This window comes from Mytilus edulis, chromosome 11 (genome assembly GCF_963676685.1).
Source record: "Mytilus edulis chromosome 11, xbMytEdul2.2, whole genome shotgun sequence".
Taxonomy (NCBI): domain Eukaryota; kingdom Metazoa; phylum Mollusca; class Bivalvia; order Mytilida; family Mytilidae; genus Mytilus; species Mytilus edulis.
This window is the reverse complement of record NC_092354.1, coordinates 41,293,576-41,314,488: the sequence shown is the minus strand read 5'-3', so window position 1 is coordinate 41,314,488 and position 20,913 is coordinate 41,293,576. Positions and strand designations below refer to the sequence as shown.

The window sequence follows — 20,913 nt, the reverse complement described above, 5'->3', positions numbered from 1 at the left end:
AAAAACCAAAACAATTTGAAATACCATATACATGTTAAATCCAGCCCGTTTTATCAGTATACAAGCGGATTATAAACGGGTCACGGTTAAGACGGTTAAGCGAACATGAACTTCTACCGATTACACTAAAGATGACAATAAACTGATTGAGGCGCGTGCCGAGAAAACATTAAATATAAGTTTCTTATTAAAACAGATATAAATATAAATTTTGAAATTATGTATTTTTACAAAGTCTATTTCTATATGCCATGTCCTTTGTGACAGTTGTATCATTCCACCAGGTCCTTAGTGCACATTTTTGAATTTAGTGCACTAAGGAGGTCCTTTGCGGTATTTCTACGGACCCCTCTACCTGTGACTTTTTTCCGTTTACCTATTTAGATACTAGCAGCGACAAAATCATTTATATTTACCTGTAATTGATAACAATGTAGTGATATTCAAATCTATTAAGGGATCGGGCTAAACAATTACAAAAGCGAGAGTTCTACTATTTGATTTTCCAAAGCTATTAAGGGATAATACACCAAATGTAGAGCTTACAATTGTTAGTACTGAAACTAAATACAGTTGAAAAACTAAGTACTTGCAATGACCAAATTATTTCTCTGTCACTTGTGTGACGTATTCATATCTTTATTTAAGGTGGCACAATAGGGTTCCCTGGTCCCTGTTTACAAGGGATAATGATAGCCTTTTGAACACTGCTAAAATGTTTACATTCACTGTTAACTGAAGTATTTTCATTTAACTATTCAGAAATTAATTTGAATGTTTATCATGACCGTTTACTTGTTTTGCTTGTGTTGTATACCAGGAGATATAAGGGAAGTCTAACTAGTTGAGTTAGGGAAGATCTTCTTTGGCTCAATTGGTTAGAGCGCTGCCTTTAAGATCCCGAGATTGAGGGTTCGAATCCCGCTGGTACCATCCAGGGATTTTCACAATAATGGCGCTGCGAGCATCTGCTACTGTTACAAAAATTTGTATATATAATATTGTCTGGCAGTGAGATGTTAGAATTGGTCATGAGGTTTGACCAGCCGGTCATAGGATACCATGACAATTCTAGGTGACATCTAAGGAACTGGACAGAGGGTTTCCGAGTAGAAGTCTCGGGGTTGTACAGTAGTGGACCTGTGAGTTGCTCGGATGGATGGTACGCAGCCCGAAAAAAGAAAAGGGGGAAGAGTGTTGTATACCTGGAGATATAAAGGTAGTCTAACTAGTTGAGTTAGGGAAGATCTTCTTTGGCTCAATTGGTTAGAGCGCTGCCTTAAGATCCCGAGATTGAGGGTTCGAATCCCGCTGGTACCATCCAGGGATTTTCACAATATTTGTAATTTACCTATATGAAAATGAAGCCAGGACCATTTTCTTCTCAATTGTAGAACACTTTAATCCATGGATTAAAAACCCCAAGGTCGACTGGGGTATAGAAATATGGTCACTTGGTCGTCTCCCGACCTGTAGTAAAACGCTTGCCAAAGTGTGGCGTCCGTTTGGCTGTGCGGGATGTATCAAGTTCGCAGTCACGTCCGGTCAGAAGGGGGACGTTAAATCCGATGCCTCGTGTAAAGAGAGTGCCACGCTCTTTGCACGCTAAGAACCCTTGCAACAACTCTTTTGAGGGTCCGTAGGTGGCCTGTTGTAAGGCGAAATTTCTGTTCCTATCCAAGATCCCCTCATTTTCCAGTGGCAGTCCAAATTTCCCCGACCATCATCCCAGATGCCCTCTATCGTATCAACCTACCTATTGTATTTATTGTGAACTTGTTCTCGACCTGAAAATGCATGAAATATTTGCTACTGGACGTTAAGCAACTAACAATCAATCAATCAATCCATGGATTAAAACCAATGATATATTCTTTTTGTGCTAATGCGGCGTAAAGCAACCAACAATCAATCAATCATATATTCTATTATGATCACATGGGAAATAATGATAAATTTGACACTAAATGTTACGATGTACCCACAACTAAGTCCGACCCTAACAATAGCAACTAGAGGCTCTCAAGAGCCTGTGTTGCTCACCTGTATTAACTGATGCTTTGGAAGTTGTGTAAAATAAGGCTTACATTGCAAATTAATCCATAAAACTTCCTAAAACAGATCCTCCCTTATTTGATGTTGAATAAGTGGCCATTGGTATCAATAACCAGGTTTCTATCCCTTTCGTGCCCAAACCAAATGCTTAAGAGCTACAATGCAGATAGGCACTTGCTTTACACTAACCAGATTTAAGTAGCGGGACCAAGACATAAGCTAACTGGTTATTGTATTTGGTACAAACTGAACAAACACCGGTTTGGGAAAAGCACAGTTTAATATTTTCTTTTCATATCAATACGCAATAAACATATTTACAAAGAAAGCAAAATCAAATTGGCCACCTGGTATCATTTTAACACGAAAAAGCAGTGCATGTAAAGGACAAAGAGTGTTTTTAGGAGGGGTTCGTGTTGTTTATTCTTTAGTTTTCTATGTTGTGTCATATGTACTTTTGTTTGTCTTTTTCATTTTTATACGCCCGTCAAAATTTTGACGGGACGTATTATGGTATACAAATGTCCGGTGTCCGTCCGTCTGTCTGTCCGTCCGTCTGTCTGTCTGTCCGTCCGTCTGTCCGGCGTAAACATGTCGCACTGTAACTTGAGAACGACTTATCCAAATTTCATGAAACTAAATATAGTTGTTTCTTATGATGGTCAAATGATCTGTATACTTTTTGGTGAAAATAAGATTTAAACTTTTTGAGTTCCGGCACTTTGTAACTAAAACAGGGGTGTGTTTTTTTTCACATGTTGCACCGTATCTCAAAAACGTTTCTTGATTATTGCTTAAAACTTTACACACTTTTTAGTTATATTAATCTTAATATCTGTGTACTTTTTGGTGATGATTCAAAATTTCACTTTTGAGTTTTTGAGTATTTTGTAAAAACGGGGGAGGTTTTTTTTAAATGTCGCGCCATATCTCAAAAACGATTTATGATTATTGCTTAAAACTTTACACACTTCTTTGTTATATTAATCTAAAGATCTGTATACTTTTTATTGATGATTCAAAATTTCATTTTTGAGTTATTGAGTATTTTGTAAAAAAGGGGGAGGTTTTTTTTACATGTTGTGCCGTATCTCAAAAACGATTTATGATTATTGCTTAAAACTTTACACACTTCTTTGTTATATTAATCTAAAGATCTGTATACTTTTTGGTGATGACTCAAAATTTTATTTTTGAGTTATTGAGTATTTTGTAAAAAAGGGGAGGGTTTTTTTTTACATGTCGCGCCGTATCTCAAAAACAATTTATTGCTTGAAACTGTACACACTTCTTTGTTATACTAATTTAAAGATCTGTATACTTTTTGGTTTGATTCAAAATTTTATTTTAGTGATATTTGTAAAGAAAAACAGGGTGGGGGGGGGGGGGGGGGTTTCACATGTCCCGCCGTGTCTCAAAAACAATAAATGGTTATAGCTTAAAACTTCCTCAGAAACTATTTATGATTATTGCATAAAACTTCCACACAAGACGTCGGGCGTATCATGCGCTCATGGCGCAGCTGTTTATTAGCCATGGCGCTGTCAGTTTGTTTTAGATTTATGAGTTTGACTGTCCCTTTGGTATCTTTCGTCCCTCTTTTTTTTTTTTTTAACTCTATGGCACTCATAACAAATCTTTATATCTCAGTACTAATATTTTGGACACTTTGGACTTTACTATTGAGTAATTTGATATGGGGGTTAAACTATAAAATTCAGTAAGATTAAGCATAACTAAGAACTGATATATATCATTTTTGATCGAAACAATTTACCGAGTTTGGGTCATAAACCCCAACTTTAATGATTAATCCTGGTTTCTTTATATGATATTGAACCTTTTGTATAATTTTAAATAAGGACCCATACTTTCATAAATTTCCTTACACTGATTATTGTGAAGAAACAAAAAAAAATCTTTGTTTTGTTTCTTTATTCCTAAACTGTTGGAACCTTAACGCTAAGAATTACCCTGTAGTTCCTTTTATAGTATCGAATACAGGCAATCCATTTACTAATTAGATTATACTACAGTTATTGTCTGCAATAAAATTAACGGTACCAATTTTCTTGCACCAGATACGCATTTCGACAATACATGTCTCTTCAGTGGTGCTCGTGGCCAAAATATTTGAAATCCAAAGCTTATATAAAAGATGAAGAGCTATAATCTGCAAGTGTGATGTACACAGAGTACAACAGCGCGGAAGTACCAATATATAAACACATATTTTTGATGATTGTAATATCAGATTATATTTAGATAGAAACTCACAACATACCTCCACAATTAGTCCTTTTGTTAATAGCATACTACCAACTGGCATTGCAAGTGCTTCCTTTATATTCACAAACGGTGATGTAGGAGGGTATATTAATTCTCTGGCCTGCCTTTCTCTTTCTCTGTCCACCATCACTTCACTTGTATTAGCCACTTTGGACTTGGTGTTAACCATTACACTGTCAATACTGACAGTGTAATTCGTTAGGAGGATTGATTTCCCTTCCTCTATTTTATCAGCTAATTATACGTCATACAAGACAGCCTTCTTTATACCAGTACTGTCGGCCATTGACATTGTCATTTATTTGTTACCAGCTTTGGAGGTCATCTGCTGACTCATGGCTACTATCTTAACTTTTATTGGTGACGTGAATGGTGCAGACCTCTCCCTCAGCTTTTCCAATGTGTTCATCTGAACTGAAAAGGACTCTGTATTGCTTGGTATACGATACATGTAGAACACTATTTATTTAAAATTATGTTCAATTGCTGTACTTCTGATATTCTTTGTTAAGAGATGTACAGTGCTCACTTTAACTTGTATCATTTAACATTTTTACATTTTTGGTATGAATACGGTCTTAAAATGATCTTTTGACAGTTTGCTGCTGAACATTATTGCTGTTTACAAATAACCCTATTTATAATCTATAATACTAAAATAACGAGGTCCAATTTGTCAGCCGTCATCGGGTAAAAACGACAAATCAAAGAATTCAACTTATATAGGACAATGGTGTAGATTACAAATTACACCACTCCAACCCTTCTGTTTTCCACATAATTTATATTGCCAATAATTAACAAGTTCCGGGTCGAATCCGATACCGATACCAATGGTATATTCACCTGTTAACTATTACCTTATCTGTACGTTCTGCATCTGACAGGCGCACCACCAAACGGTGTATTTAGGATTTTGCTATATACACGGGTCATAATCACAGGGTTGACACTTCTTAATTCAATCATTGTCAAATTGTTCTCTATTGTAGTATTTAAATCAGGTAAGACTTTCTAAGATAACAATACGAATACTAAAAATCTGGACTCTAACTAAGGCGTATACATGTAAATGTAGGTACAGTTTTTCATTTGTAAGCGGGCATGACGTAAAACAGCGAAAAAAAGAATTAAAATCCATTCCGGGACCTTATGGTTTTCAAATAATTAATATTACCAATGATTGATAAGTTCCAGGTCGACGGGTTAAAACAGAAAGAGTTTGAAAACAGAGAAAACTGTGTATCTAGTAATCGTCATGACTTTATCACGCTTATCAGATGACAATATCAATACTCAAATAAGGCTTACACATAGTTATATACATTAATTCAGTCACGAACCCGCAATATCACGGGTGTGTTCTTGATCTATTTAAGATAATAACCAAAAAATGCGAAATTTCCTTAAAATTACCAATTCAGGGGCAGCTACCCAACAACGGGTTGTCAAATTATATGAATATTAGGGAACAGATAGATCTTAATCTGACGAACATTTTACCCCATGTCCGATTTGTTCTAAATGCTTCAGTTTCAGAGATATAGGACAAAATCTGCATTTCACCCCTATGTTCTATTTTTAGCCATGGTGGCCATATTGGTAGGTTGGCGGAGTCATCGGACACTTTTTTAAAAACTAAATATCCAAGTGATGATTGTGGCAAAGTTAGGTTAAATTTGTCCTAGTAAATTGGAAGTAGATTTGTTTGTAAAATATTACGGACGACGGACGCCAAGTGATGAGAAAAGATCACTTGATAGTTGAGGTCAGGTGAGCTGAAAATTAAATTGAGTTAAATTTATACAACCCAATTGTATGATTGATTGATGGTTGCTTGACGTCTAGTGGCCAATATTTCATGCAGATTCAGGACGAGAACAAGTTAACAATACATACAATAGGTAGGTTTTGTAATAGAGGTCACCCGGTATGATTGTCGGGGAAATTTGGACTGCCACTGGAACATGAGGGCAAATTGGATAGAGACAGACATTTTGTCCTGCATCAGGCCACCTAAGAACCCCTCAACGAGTTGGTGCAAGGGTTCCTTACGTGCAAATAACGTGGCGCCCTCTTACACGAGACATCGGATTCAATGTCCCCATTCTGACCGGACGTGGCTGCAAACTTGATACATCCCGCAGAGCCAAACGGTAGTTCTTCATTACTTTATGAGATTACAGTATCAAATATCAGTTTCATAACGGTTACATATAGAAAAACTCCACTTCAGTTCTTATATGACAGAAATAGAATTATCAGAATTCAGAGAATTCTCGCATTTATCAAAACTGGGGTATTCACTCTGACGTGTTTATAATTTATAAAACACTAAATATAAATACTGCTTAATTCTGATTTTCCGTGTTGTTAAAAATACGCATATAAATCAAGGGAAATATCAAACATGAAGATTATGAGAATAACATTACAGGAAAGTTATTTAAGTTCAATCCTTTTGCTTGTTTTTACCTTTTAATCTGAGATGTTGCTGACTGTTTAGAATAAAACGGTTGAAGTGAGGGCATGGAGCCCTGAGTCAATGGTATAAGTCTACAGATTGCTTAAAAGTAATCGTATCCCAAAAAATGTGTTTATCATCTTGTGCAGTTATATAGTAATATAAACAAATATTTCAATAAATACTTTTTACATGATCAGGTGAGATGATAGTTGAGATCAGGGACGTACATGTCTATTGGGAGTATTGCATGATGAAGTTAAAAATAATAAATATGCCACTTCACACGTATTTTTTTTTATCGAGTAAAATCGATAATCTGCAAAGATATTAACTTACTGTGCAGATTTTAACCACTGCATCTTATATGTTTCTTCTTCGGACGCCATCTTGGAACTCGCGGAATCGTGGTCCACTCGTGGGTTGAAGAGAGTTATTCGATGACGTCACTCGAGTAGGTACTCTATCCGTTTAATTTTCACTCGAGTTACTCGACTTCTCACCCTAGTAGACCAATAAGCTCGTCCCATAAGACTCATCAGTGACGCTCATATCAAAATATTTATAAAGCCTAACAAAGTTGAAGAGCATTGAGCATCCAAAATTCCCCAAAGTTGTGCCAAATACGGCTAAGGTAATCTATGCCTTTGGGAAAAATAAGAAACTTTTAATCTCTGGATGTATGTCGTTTGTGTGGGGTTTCAGCGTTGTAACTTGGGCAAATTGTTGCTTGCAATGGAAACCAGCTGATTCGGCAGCTACATACCATGGCAGATGAAGTTTTGCTGTATGCCTAAATGGATGCCTCATGGGGAGCTGACAGATAAAGCAAAGCTTACATCTTGGAGGACAGGGTACCAGTACCTCAGGTTCTGAGGGAGATATACAGGGATCCTCATCAGCCTCCTTCACTATCTGTTGATATTGTTCTTCCTTTGTTGGATTACTCCTTACCACGATTGGTATCCCCATATCTTCATCTGCTGCCTTCAGTAATTCCTTGTGATAACCAGAGGAACGCAATGGTCCTCGTCAGCCTCTCTCATTACTTGACGGTATCGGTCATCCTCTTTCTCCTGCCTCCTTCTTTCTTTCTCTCTAATTACTATCCTAACATCTTCCTGTTCTGTCTCCTGATGAGTATCTTCCTGCTCTAATTCCTGCTGGGCATTTTCCTCCTGCTCTATCCATACATCTTCCTGCTCGTACTTTATTTGGCCTTTAAACCTTTGGCCTCTATGATGAGTTTATTTCCACAGAAGCAGGCTGCATTCGGTTTCACGCATCTAAAACGTAAACAGTATTTTTGCTGCATGGTTTAATCCTAATTCTGTTTTTTTTGCGACTTTATCATATGAGTGGCACTGCTTTGACCGCGACCTGAGATAGCAGAATGACTGCTTGACATACAAATAGCACAATGATACTAAGTTAAAGCTGTAAACTTAGTAAATTGTTACAGCAAATATGCAATAAAGATATTGCTACGTTGGAAAAAAAAAACAGAAAAAATCAAAATGACGACGAAACGGTTCGCGTGCCTTACATCACTAAATATAACGGAATTTGATGAGACTAGCATACAAAGTGAGAGGTTAAGCGCTATATAAAAATATTACCGTAGCCGTATTTGGCACAACTTTTTGGAATTTTAGATGCTCAATGCTGGCACAGTTTCCAACATTTTCAAGACTCAATTTGCAGAATTTCACAATCCCAACAGGATCAGTTTTTGGCACAATTATCACAACAAGTGGGCTTGTTTCCTTCTTTTTTAGCAAGTTCTTCCAACTCGGTATCTTGCAAGAAATTACTGTTCAAAACCTGTCTTCTGCCAGCATTTGTTGTGAATACTGTCTTGACTTCCTTGTTGACACTTTTTAAATAGAAGGAGTTGTGCAGTAAAATTGCAACAGAGTTGACATTATCCCGGACCACTCTTCATATTTCCTGAACTAAATCCAGTATACTTCTCGGTGACCCGTAAAGTTTGATGCTATGACAGGCTACTACACCAATACCAATTCCTAATGCAGTGGTTGCAAATACAATTAATATCACTAGACATTTGACACATAGCCTCTATTATTTTCTTTTTATTTGTCAGACGTTTCACAATGAAACATTTCAACCAGAGAATTACACATTTGCACGTCACTTGTAGTGTATTTATACAGTTTTGAAACTTCATTTATTATGTTGGCACACATCAATGGTTTTGGAAACTGTGTACTAAACGTTCAAATGAGCCTATAAGCCAAAACATTGCTGTGTTAACAGAATTTTCTTTTTTTAACAACAAGTTTATTGTTGCTCTTGTTTGGAGACACATTCAAAAACATAGTGTTGTCTATTTTCAAGTTCAGGATTTTCCTGCTTCTTTATCTTGCTGGTGCAAGTGGCGCTCAATGCTAATGCAGTAGCATTTGGAAACAGTGCTCTCATCTCTCCTATGTATCTAAACCACTTCCTAAATGCTACCTGCTCATCTGTCTCTTCATCACCTCCCCTACAGATAAAAGTTATTTTATAAAATTTGCACGAAAATCATCACCATATGAACATGATACATAATTATGCCACATTCCATTTTTTTGGCAAAATGACGCTTTTAGCGGCATGATTCCGATACTATTGACCTGAACTTCCATTACATTTCTCTGCCTACCGCGCTTGTTTCGTATTTGTACGACATGCAGACATGTGATAAATGAAGATGTAGAAGCACTCAAACAAAACATTATATTTTATGAAATGTTCAATTATAATTTAACAGATCGACATATGAAAAAAAAATATCAAAAAGTAAAATCAGATAAAAACATGTGTTTGACAAAGTGAGAAATATATGTGAGAAATGATCAATCGATTTCTTCTTAAAAAAAGTTATGCTTATTGGTTTTTTTAAGGAGAAACAGGTATACAGCCTATCGTCAGTTAGCAAGATGGTGTTGGGGCTACCTTGGAAAGTCAGTACGTGTGCATCTCCCAGCGTGTGCCACCCTTGCAATTAGGAAGAAGTCCCCGTCAAACCAATACAAAGGTGTTGAAGAAGCATAAACATTATTAAGACTTTAAATGATTCACAACTATTTATTTATTTCAACCATTAAATGTCATATCATTTTTTTAGCACTTATATCTTTATTTAACAATATTGTCTATATTTCTGCCTTCCTGAATCTTGACTTCATAGCTTATATGGCATCAGTTTTCTGTGGTCGTGTGAAAGCTGCACACAGTGGTCTTGGTGTTGGCATTGGTTCCTCGGATGTATTGCGAATCGTTGTTACATCAACAATTTCCCTAATAGATCTCATAAGTGTGTTAACGTATCCTGAAATATAATAAAGTATTATTGGCTACTTAATATAAATATCATTCAGAAGAAATTGTCACAATATACAAGTGCATGTGTATTAAATTATCAAATGAAAATATACAATTGAATTAATGATTTAATTATTTTTTCTCAGAAATGAAATATATATCACTAAGTCAATAACCCAAAGACAAAAACAAACAAAAAAGAATTAAGAAATAATTCATGTGGGCTTGAATATATCGTGATTTTACCACAGGTTGCCCCTTTATGACAAATATTTTACCCTGAGCGATAACGAGGGGTAAAATATCGGCATAAAGGGCCAACCCGTGGTAAAATCAAGATATATTCAAGCCCCCATGAATTATTTCGATTCTAATAGGACAAATGCGGCAATTCTTTTGGATCGAAGCGCTCTAGGTGGAGGCAAATATTTGCCGTTCCCATAAATAAACACACTTTTAAAATGGCGTAAAAGAACGGAGCAAACGAATTAGTGACATGCTGAAACTATTTACAATAACGTATTTAGATAGTTTTGGATGAATTAAAATGATAATTTACTTATATGTTTTATTTGTATAAAAAAAATTGGCTTATACAACATTTTAGCATCGTTTGTTTACGTTTCAATGTTGTGATGATTTTCGGTTTCACAAGCGTGTAGTTTCCCGTAAAATGCTTACATTCTGACGTCGTTGTATTATGACGTCGGGTATATCATTCATAAACAAACATATAACGTGGGAGTGCGATCAGAACAGCCTAATCAATATATTCATATTTTACCACGGGTGTGTACTCAAAGCGTTTGAAGGACGTCATGTTAGATTTTCCATTAACTCATCTAGGATGCACACACAGTCTGACGAATAGACTGGTTTAAGTACTTGAAAATTGGCAGTCATCTTCTCAGGTAGAAAGCTGGTTAGATAGCAGTGTTAAATTTGTGGATTGTCATACAATTTTTAGATATCCTCTATGTTCAAAAACTTTCGGAATAATTGATTGATCTTTTTTTCCTTGTGATATAGCCGCCACTCTTGTACTTGGTAAATTGTATACTATATCTTGCTACTCCATCTTTTGCAAGTGCTTGTGGTCTGGCAGAGTTCTCGTTGAAATACAGTGCAGCAAGAAGCAGTCTGCAATAATAAATTTCAACATTTGATCTAAGAAATGACACGGTACAAGATTTGGTTTAATGCACAATGACGCAAGGCTTTGAGACTCAACACTATTGAACACAAATTTTAAAAATAAATAACATAGTGTAAAAATTAAGTGTTTTGTGTCCCTCTCCATGAGAAAATTATCTGATGTAATGTGCTTGATTTAATTTCTATAAGTTAACTAATATTTATTGAACTTATTTACCTGCAGTGCATCCCATGAAAGGAGAACCAATCTTCTTTGGTGCGAATTGGTTTATCGTTGAATGAAAGGCTTCAACATATGAAGTCTGGTGAATAGGCGACAGCTTTTTAACGGATGTTTTAAGTCGTTTGGCTGTCAAAAGCTCTTCGGTCTTAACACAAGCTTTGGTTCCTGAAATGAAAATTAGTAAAAGTAAAAAATATGAAGAAAATAAATTTATTTTGCCCCCTCTCCCCCTTTTTGTTATAAGAAGCCCTGATGTTTACTTAAATCATTGAATGTCATTACAATGTTTAAAATTATATCATTTTGATTTTTTGTTTTTCATGTTATAATTGAGAAATATTTGGTGTAATTTTAATGGGATCATTACTTAAGAATCATACATGTATCTGTCAATCATCTTGTATCTGATATAGAGCTGAAATCACTGGGTTGATAAGACATTCAGGTTCAACAAACATCCAGTGTTTTTATAGTATATTTCAATTAAATTATAGAAAAATACATATCAATTTTATTTCTTACATCTTGATCGGATATACAGCACTATTATCTCACCTGGATTTAACCATTTCTTTTTTTTCTGTCATAGCCAACTAGTTCCCCGTGCAAACAGTTTGCAACTTGGTCAGAATGTCCTCTGTGTTTGTTCTGCACCATTTGGAGTGGATGCTGCAACCCAATACGTATGGTTGGTAATGCTTTTGATCCATTCCAGTCTTTCAGCATACTGATCTTTACCAATTTTTTTCTTTAAACCTGTAAGCATAAAGATTTTACCATTATAAAGCAAAGTTAATAACTTATCTACTGTGGGTTAATTTATCATCGTGGATGTTCGTGAATATTAAATATCTTGGTTTAAACGAAGTCTGCATATAAACCTATAGAAAATTGGTATCTAACAAATAATAATGAATCCACAGTATGTCTAAATAGCCACATAATGGGAACAATAAATCAACTAAAAGATTTATCTTTAATTATAAAGAAGTATAATAAATACATTAATGTTAATTTATTAAAGAATACAAAGACCATGCAAACATTTTCCTTATTTATCAGTTTGTTGGTTTCCTTGTTTGAATTGCATTTGTTCAAAGGACTTATTTATAGTATTACTAAGATTCTAATGTGTGTGATCATTGTAGATGGCTTTTTGTAACCGATAATTGTCTATCACTTAATCGACGAAATTTGGTCGGTGGATAGTTGTATCATAGGCAATCATACCAGCTGTTATTAATATCATTCTATTTTTAAATATAAACAAACCTTTAGCATCATGCCAAACATTAAAGTAGTGAGTATTGTGGGGTGTCTGTTCTCTCTGTTCTTTGCTGCTTTATTGTGTCTGGTTCTAATCTAATTCCACATCGTTATCGTTATAAATGAGTCATCGATAATGTTGTATATTTCAGCACCAGTAAAGCAATCGTTTAGTTTAGAGGGTGGTTTAACTTGTCTAGACATCTTGTTCAGAAAATCTTCAGAAGCACGATTTCTACATGAAAAATAAAGTGTGAAGTATGTGCTAAAAGTTGTATGACGCTCGGGTATTACGGAAATTGAATACGTTAGAATTTAACATTGGAAAACAAATATTGTATTTCACTTATTTAGATGTACTTTTTTAGCTCATCGTTCCGAGATTTTACATTTATCGTGTACTAGCATCATATATAGTCATGCTAAATTACTGAAAACTTCACAATTTCAGCATTTTAGTTTATTTTCGATGGTTTCTGTCTTAAATGAAACAAGCCGCATTCGTGTTCATTCATGATATTGAGATGTAAGTTGTATTTGATAATAATACATAACATATATAAAGGTTGAGGATGAACACGGATGTGGCCACTTTCAGTTTTTGACAAAAACCAACTGGAAAGTGACGTTTTTTTGGCATATTTGTTAGATTTTTCATATTTAAGGTTGAATCTGAGCGTTTCTAATGATCAGTTAAAATCTTTCAAATAAATGAATTGAATCATTTGAAATAGACACTTAATAAACTCGTCATAGATACCAGGACTAAATTTTGTATATACGCCCGACGCGCGTTTCGTCTAGGAAAGACTCGTCAGTGACGCTGGAATCCAAAAAAGTTAAAAAGGCCAATTAAAGTACGAAGTTGAAGAGCATTGTGGACCAAAATTCCTAAAAGTTTTGCCAAATCCAGCTAAGATAATCTATGCCTGAGGTAGAAATCAAAATTTTGTAAATACAACCATATTAAATGATTAAAAAGAGTCAAAAATCTTTCGTTAGATAAACCTGAAATTTAAGACCAAAATCGGCCCTTATCGGCCCTTTTTGTGGTCAAACAAAAGCATGTACATTCAGAGGGATACATGTCAACTCGTACATTCGGCAACTCGCACTCAACCAACTCGTACCCCATTTTTACCAACTCGTACTTCTACCAGTTAATACCTAATTACTGATGTTGATGGGTTAATAAATACATACATGTGTCAGTCAAGCGAGAAGTATTTCAAGAATCAAGACATCAATCTATTATCTTAACATTAACAATAATATATTAATATCAATTTATTATTGTCTGCATTTGTTTGTAGACTCTGTTTCGTTAGTTTTCCATCTATAGTGGAGCGGCGAAAGTTAAAAAAGTCGCTTAGTTAACGAGTTTAAATTACCTAAATACCTCATGGGATTTTAATGGCTTAAAATGTCTATAGATTATTCAACTTCTGAAAAATGTTTGTCGTCAAAATAAAATGTGGTACAAATGACGTTAAAAATAGCCTTAACTGACGTTACCCAACTTGCATCGTATACCCCACTGCTGATTCGGTACTCATATTTCATATCAAACACGTTCTAAAAAATAATTTGTTAACGAAATTGGTAAATATAGTTATTCTTGAACTTGTATTGAGATATTTGATAGTTTTATTTTGGTTTATTATGGTTTTTTTGTCCCACGTTTCAATTTTATGAAATTAAACTCATCATAGATACTAGTACCAAAATTAACGTTCACGTCTTAATGTTTGAATAATTTCCACAAAATGCTTGCTCTCATTGTGTAGTTTACCCCTCCAATATCTATATTATATCAAAAGGTATCTTGTATTGAGAAAGTTCATTTAAGGAAAACTCAGTGACATGTCTTATCCTTCAAAACTGAAAGGAAATTTAGCACGGCTGCACATTTTTATTGTTTTATTTATAAACTATGCATTTCGGATACTCTTTTAAACACTTTTTTCCTGAAGTATTTAAGAAATGCTATTTGTCGAGGTGAAATATCAAGGTTATTTTGCTACTGGTTTTTATTAGGCTTTAAAATTTGTATACCACGGACTACCTTCAAAAAAGTTAAATATAACGTTCTTTTGACGTCAAGTCCAAATAAAAAAACAAAGTTGTATGAACTAACACATTGATACATAGTAATACTCATTTAATTTATTGAATAGATTATTAATTTTGAAAAATATCAATGGTATTGTTTCTCGAGATGAAAATAGGATTTTTTAAGTGATGACCTTTGACCTTGATTTTCGGCATAATGGTACCAGCTTTCATATTGACGACACATATTTTCAAAAAGTACACGATTTCAGCTTTCCAACGAGCTATTAAAAGTCCATGAGGTATTTAGGTAATTTAAATTTCTGAAATTGTCTGCTCCGCCGCTCCACTACTACCTTTCAGGTATAAATGTGCAATTATGAAGAAATGAACTTCAAAATAATTATAAATTTGAAAAAAAATATAGATCTACAAGAATATTGAATAATATTCATAAATATTTATTTTAATGTTTTTTTTTTATCAGGTTATCAGAGGTATGTTCCCATGTTGCAGCACTCCTGTTTGAAATTGAAGCAGCAGGCAGACTTGGTTACATAAGGAAAGCATGCACTGAAGAACCATGTACATGGAATGCTGATTTTGTGAAGAAAGTTTTACCAGACCCAATTTCTAAAATAAAGTTTTACAAAGCAAGTACTGTTTTGAAAGCCAAGTCTCAAAGGAAATCGTACCCGGAAATTTACACCAGCAAATGATAATCAAAAGCAGCAACTATTAGAGTCACTAAAAGGATGTACAACAAAACCAATTGTTCTACGCACATTTAATGGGTATTCAACTGACTTTCATTGAACAACACCAACAGTTAGTACCCCAAAAATTCCATCAGCACTCAAAGACTTGTATCATCCTGGTAATATTAAGCTTAGAATAGATGAATTATATGATAAATACAAAGGTATTGCCGACTCTGTGACAATATCATATGAAGTGTCAAGGTATATATATATATATGACTGCACAACAGCCCAGAGCAGCTCTATGACATGGTATGACCAACGTGTAGGCCGAATTACACCATCAACAGTGCACAATGTATTACATACAACCCTTGAAAATCCCTCAACATCTCTGAAGAAAATTTGTGACCCAGCACCAAAACCATTAAATGTACCAGCAGTTATATGTGGACGTGAACACGAGAAAAGTGGCATTAAAGAATTTCAACAGGTAATGTGTACTGACCATCAAAACATTTGTGCAAAGAAAGCATGTTGTTTTATTGATTTAAATCATCCAAATATTGGTGTCAGTGCAGATGAAATAGCAACATGTGATTGCCATGGAAGTAGTGTATTAGAAGTGAAATGTCCATACAAATTTAGATCAAGTCTACTTCCTGAGTTTCTCGGTCTGGCCAGTGAATAAGGAAGTCCAATATTGCATACATTAGATTAATCCAGCGCCAGAAAATATTGTTTATTGTTGATAATGCAATACCTCTGTGATGAGCTATGAATTCAAATGGTATGTCTAACCGTAGCTTAATTAAAGTTGTGAACATTTGATCTCTAAGTGAAAAAGTGTCAGTAAGAGGAGTCCTTGTCAAGGATTGGGACAAGTAGGTATTTACACTCATAAACACAGTACAAGAGAGTCCAGTAAAATATTTACATTTCTGGTCATTGTTTTCAACACAAGCTGAGTTTAACTGAGATTTCACTAGCTGGTTCTCAATCAAAATATTGTCCTTTTCATCACTTAAATTGCTAATTGTTTTGAAGAACATTTCACGCTCAGGTTGTTCTGTTGGTTTGTTAAAGCCGTGCCTATTTATATAAGTAGAAATTGGTTCTGCTATATACATCGGCTGTATGTTTTCCTCATTTCCTGGAAATAACATTAGTTTCTTGCACTCTGACACCTGATTTACTATAGGGGTTGTTTCATGCTTTCTTTTCAATGCATTAGCATGCCTCTGAAGTTTTGCAATTACTGAACATTTCATCATAACACTAACAATATATGGTATGATTTGACTGTTTTGTAGATCTTGTTTTGTATCTGGTTGACATACCTTTGAATTCAATGAATATCTTGGAAGTGATGTTTTTGCCTAGTCCAACTTATCTATAATCAATGACAAATGTGTTGATGACTGGATCTAGCTTTTGCTCTATGCTTGTAATATTTCTGTCTTGCTAGGCTGAAATTACCAAAAGTAAAATAATAATCAACCAAAATTATAATATAAGCAACCAACAGTATATTAACAGGCTTTTGAATATACAGGAAAATATAAGTCATCCCTTAAAACTTAATTTTATGTTTACTTTTTAACGAGTAAAATGTAATTGTTGGTCCTCATCATCTAGATCTTTCAGCAAAAACTCTACCAACATGTCTGAAACATATAAGTATTTGCTCTAAAAATTGAATAGCAAAATATAGTCATTAACAAAATCAGCAATATCAAACTTTAAGTAAAATGGCGGATTTTCATTTTGTTTTAACAAACCATTATAAAACACAAATACAAAATAAAATTACAATAACTAATTGAATGATCTTTAAAAGTTATTCAAATAAGATGATGCATGTTTATATCCTTAACCTATTTCTGTTAACTTAATCATGATGATTCCTAGGTTGTTAAGTGGACAAGGGGATTGCCTAATTGTAATGTTAGAATAAATGAAATTGAACATTAAACGGTCATGTGTTAAAGAAAATAGCCTTATATATTATAGCCTTAAGGCTGAAATAAATAAAATTAAAGAACCTTAGTGAGAAAACACACAAACCTTGCTCTCCCCCCTCCACCCAAATTGCAACTGGGCAATCAAAATATGATCACAACTCTGAAGTTTCATAGATGCATGGTTGACGTATTCAAAACATGAACTGTTAATGGTGTTTGATATTAGAAATATTGTGATCTCTGGATCTATAGTTATTAAAATTGAGATGGTCATTGCGCCTAACAGTACCTAAATGTGTATTTAGTTTTCTATTATGCCTTTATCGTATAAAGGTACATGTATGCTTTACAAAAATCTAGAGAGATTTAGCACATAGATACTTTGTGTTCGTTTGAACAGAGTGAATTTAGAACATAACACAAGTTAATAATCTTTCACACCTACTATGAACAACAAAATTATGTATTTTGAAAGAAAAAAATTGACGTTCTTTCACACTTCCCGAGCGTACAAAGTTTAAAATGTCAATAATATCACTCAAGGAAAAACCCACAATGTCTGGGATAGCTGTGGAACAGAACCGTATACTTCAACTATAGCCAGTATAAAAGCAAATATCATGAGTGGAATTATACCTTATAGCATGACAGATCTGGTGGAACTAATTCAGCCCTCCCCTCTACCCAAATAGCAAAAGGGCAATCAAAATATCATAAGAGTCTGAAGTTCAAAGACATCAACTCATCACTGTTAGTAACAGACCAAGTGGTAAGTCATTCTATTTAGTTTTTTTTTTTAATTTTGACAAATTTATAAGTTCAGCACATGAAAAAACAAGAATGTGTCCACAGTACACGGATGCCCCATTCGCACTATCATTTTCTATATTTACTGGACCGTGAAATTGGAATAAATTCTCTAATTTGGCATTAAAATTAGAATGATCTTATCAAAGGGAACATGTATACTAAGTTTCAAGTTGATTGGACTTCAACTTCATCAAAAACTACCTTGACCAAAAACTTTAACCTGAAGTGTAACAGACGGACGAACGAACAGACGGACGAACGAACGGACGGACAGACCAGAAAACATAATGCCTCTCTACTATCGTAGGTGGGGCATAAAAATCATCAGAAAACTTTACCTTCTTTATAAATATTTTGCAATTAGTCACGTCAATAAGGTTTTTTCGTTTCTTATTTATGCTTGTAAAATCAAAAGAGAAACCATGTTTCTTGATTTGATTTCTAGGTATGTTAAAATTTGGTGTCATCACTTTTAATGATTGCCATCTTCATTGCTTCAGGGTTATCTTTAATATCTTAGATCTGTCAACTCCACACATTTTTTACACTCCTTCTATGAATCTATGACATAAAAAAATCAGTAAGAAAATGTGTAATCATTTTGCATTAATTATCTAAAATTTACATCGTAAAAATACCAATCGCCACCATCCGTTTAAATTTGTGGAATCAAATCCTTATATATGGCTAAATCCTCTGCTAAAGTAGGGTGAGTGGTTGTTAAACTTCCTAAGTACGGAAGAGAAAATGCTAAATGCATCTGTCCAACATTCAATGTTAACAATTTTTTTTTCTTCCAGATGTCAGGCCCAACCTCTTATTTTAAACAGCTAAATGAAAATCTAGTTCACCAGGATGGTGGTCAACTAGGATGTGTGACATATCAGTTAACTCCTTATTTTTAATTTGTTCTTGAAGTTTTGAATTTATCTTATTATACAGAGGTACATGTATATATTGATTTATAGGTAGCTGTACCATGGTTAACCTGATTAAAACCTGCAACCAAGCTTTGTGCAGGAATTTGAACCATGTTTGGAGTATTGTGAGTGCCAAACTAGACACTAACCCTTAATTTGGAGTTGCAGTTGGCTCATGTCTGCTTGCAGCACACTTTTTCTATGTCATGAGTCATTTCTCTGCAAAAAGTACATCTGCACCATTAAGGCACCTCTCTGAGAACGTGATTCTGGACTGCCATTTCCCCTGTCATCTACATCAATTATGTCAAAAATAATTGATGGTTGCCTAATGTAAATCCTCATAACTAATCTTTGCAAATTATCATTTAAAACTTTATTCAGATGTTCCTAGAAAAAAATGTTGTAAAGTGAAAGATAAAGCATATTTTATTAATAATGATGTGTTAACATGTGTTCATAAGCCAGTTAAGCCATTATGGGTCTTTAATGTTAACTTGTTATATCAAATAGTAAAAGCAAGTTATTAATTTGATACAACAGATTTTGAAAACAACATAGCTTCAGCCATGTGTTCTCATGAATTATGATTAGTTAATACTTCAGTTTCATTATGTATATCTCTTTCATATTCATTTGATAAAATTTACTGTTTACAATAGCATTAATTGTTCTAAAAAATAAGGATGTTCTTATCCCAAGCATACAAACTACGCCGTATTTGGCACAACCTTTTTCAACTTTTGATCTTCAGTGCTGTACAACTTTGTACTTTTTTTCACTTTCGATCTTTTATATCTGGGCGTCACTGGTGAGTCTTGTGTTGACGAGGCGCGTTTTTGACGTATTGAATTTTAAACCTGATTCTTTTTGTTATCTATTAATCATGTGTTTCTTTGTCTAATATGTTCTCCTATTTATTTGTATTGTAGTCCTGTAATATTATGTTGTCATTTCAATGTTATATTTAACTTTGCCATTAAAGTGCGAGGTTTGGCATGCCACAAACCCAGGTTCAACCCACCATTTTTATTTCCCTTTAAAAATGTCCTGTACCAAGTTAGGAAGATGGCCATTGTTATAGTATTGTTCGTTTCTGTGTGTGTTGCATTTTAATGTTGTGTCGTTTGTTTTCTCTTATTTTTGAGATATTAAGATAAGACGTGGCACGGTACTTGTTTATCCCAAATTCATGTATTTGGTTTAGATGTTTATTTGTTATTCTCGTGGGATTTTGTCTGATGCTTGGTCCGTTTCTGTGTGTGTTGCGTTTCGTTGTTGTGTCGTTGTTCTTCTCTTATATTTAATGCGTTTCCCTCGGTTTTAGTTTGTTACCCCGATTTTGTTTTTTGTCCATGGATTTACGAGTTTTGAACAGCGGTATACTACTGTTGCCTTTATTCATCCCGCTGTAAAATACCTGTCTTTTAAGCGCCGAGAATCATATCTAGTTTACCTGGACCGGAAGTCATAACATTGTAATCGTAGAGAACAAAATTACACCCAAAGCTGACTGGGGAACGAAATATGGTCACTTCATCTTCTCCCGACCGGCAATAAAACGCTTGCCGAAGTGGGGCGTCCGTTTGGCTGTTCGCTATTTATAAAGTTCGGAGTCAAGTTCAATCAGAATGGGGACGTTAAATCCAATTGCTCGTGTAAAAAGAGTTTTTGTTTGCGAGTC

The 20,913-nt window shown here is 34.5% G+C and overlaps 1 protein-coding gene across 1 annotated transcript; it reads left to right on the top strand.

Annotated features, from left to right (window-relative positions):
* Positions 1–13,267: 13,267 nt before the first annotated feature.
* On the top strand, positions 13,268–16,226 carry LOC139494265 (uncharacterized). The gene is made up of 3 exons (XM_071282434.1): positions 13,268–13,308; positions 15,322–15,525; positions 15,728–16,226. The coding sequence occupies exons 1-3, from the start codon at positions 13,268–13,270 to the stop codon at positions 16,224–16,226; spliced, it is 744 nt and encodes a 247-aa protein (XP_071138535.1).
* Positions 16,227–20,913: the final 4,687 nt, after the last annotated feature.

Coding starts and splice junctions, on each gene's coding strand:
- LOC139494265 (XM_071282434.1), top strand. CDS start 13,268: ATGAAACAAGCCGCATTCGTGTTCATTCATGATATTGAGAT. Junction 13,309..15,321: donor TTCATTCATGATATTGAGAT/GTAAGTTGTATT, acceptor TTTTTTTATCAG/GTTATCAGAGGTATGTTCCC. Junction 15,526..15,727: donor GCCAAGTCTCAAAGGAAATC/GTACCCGGAAAT, acceptor TATTAAGCTTAG/AATAGATGAATTATATGATA.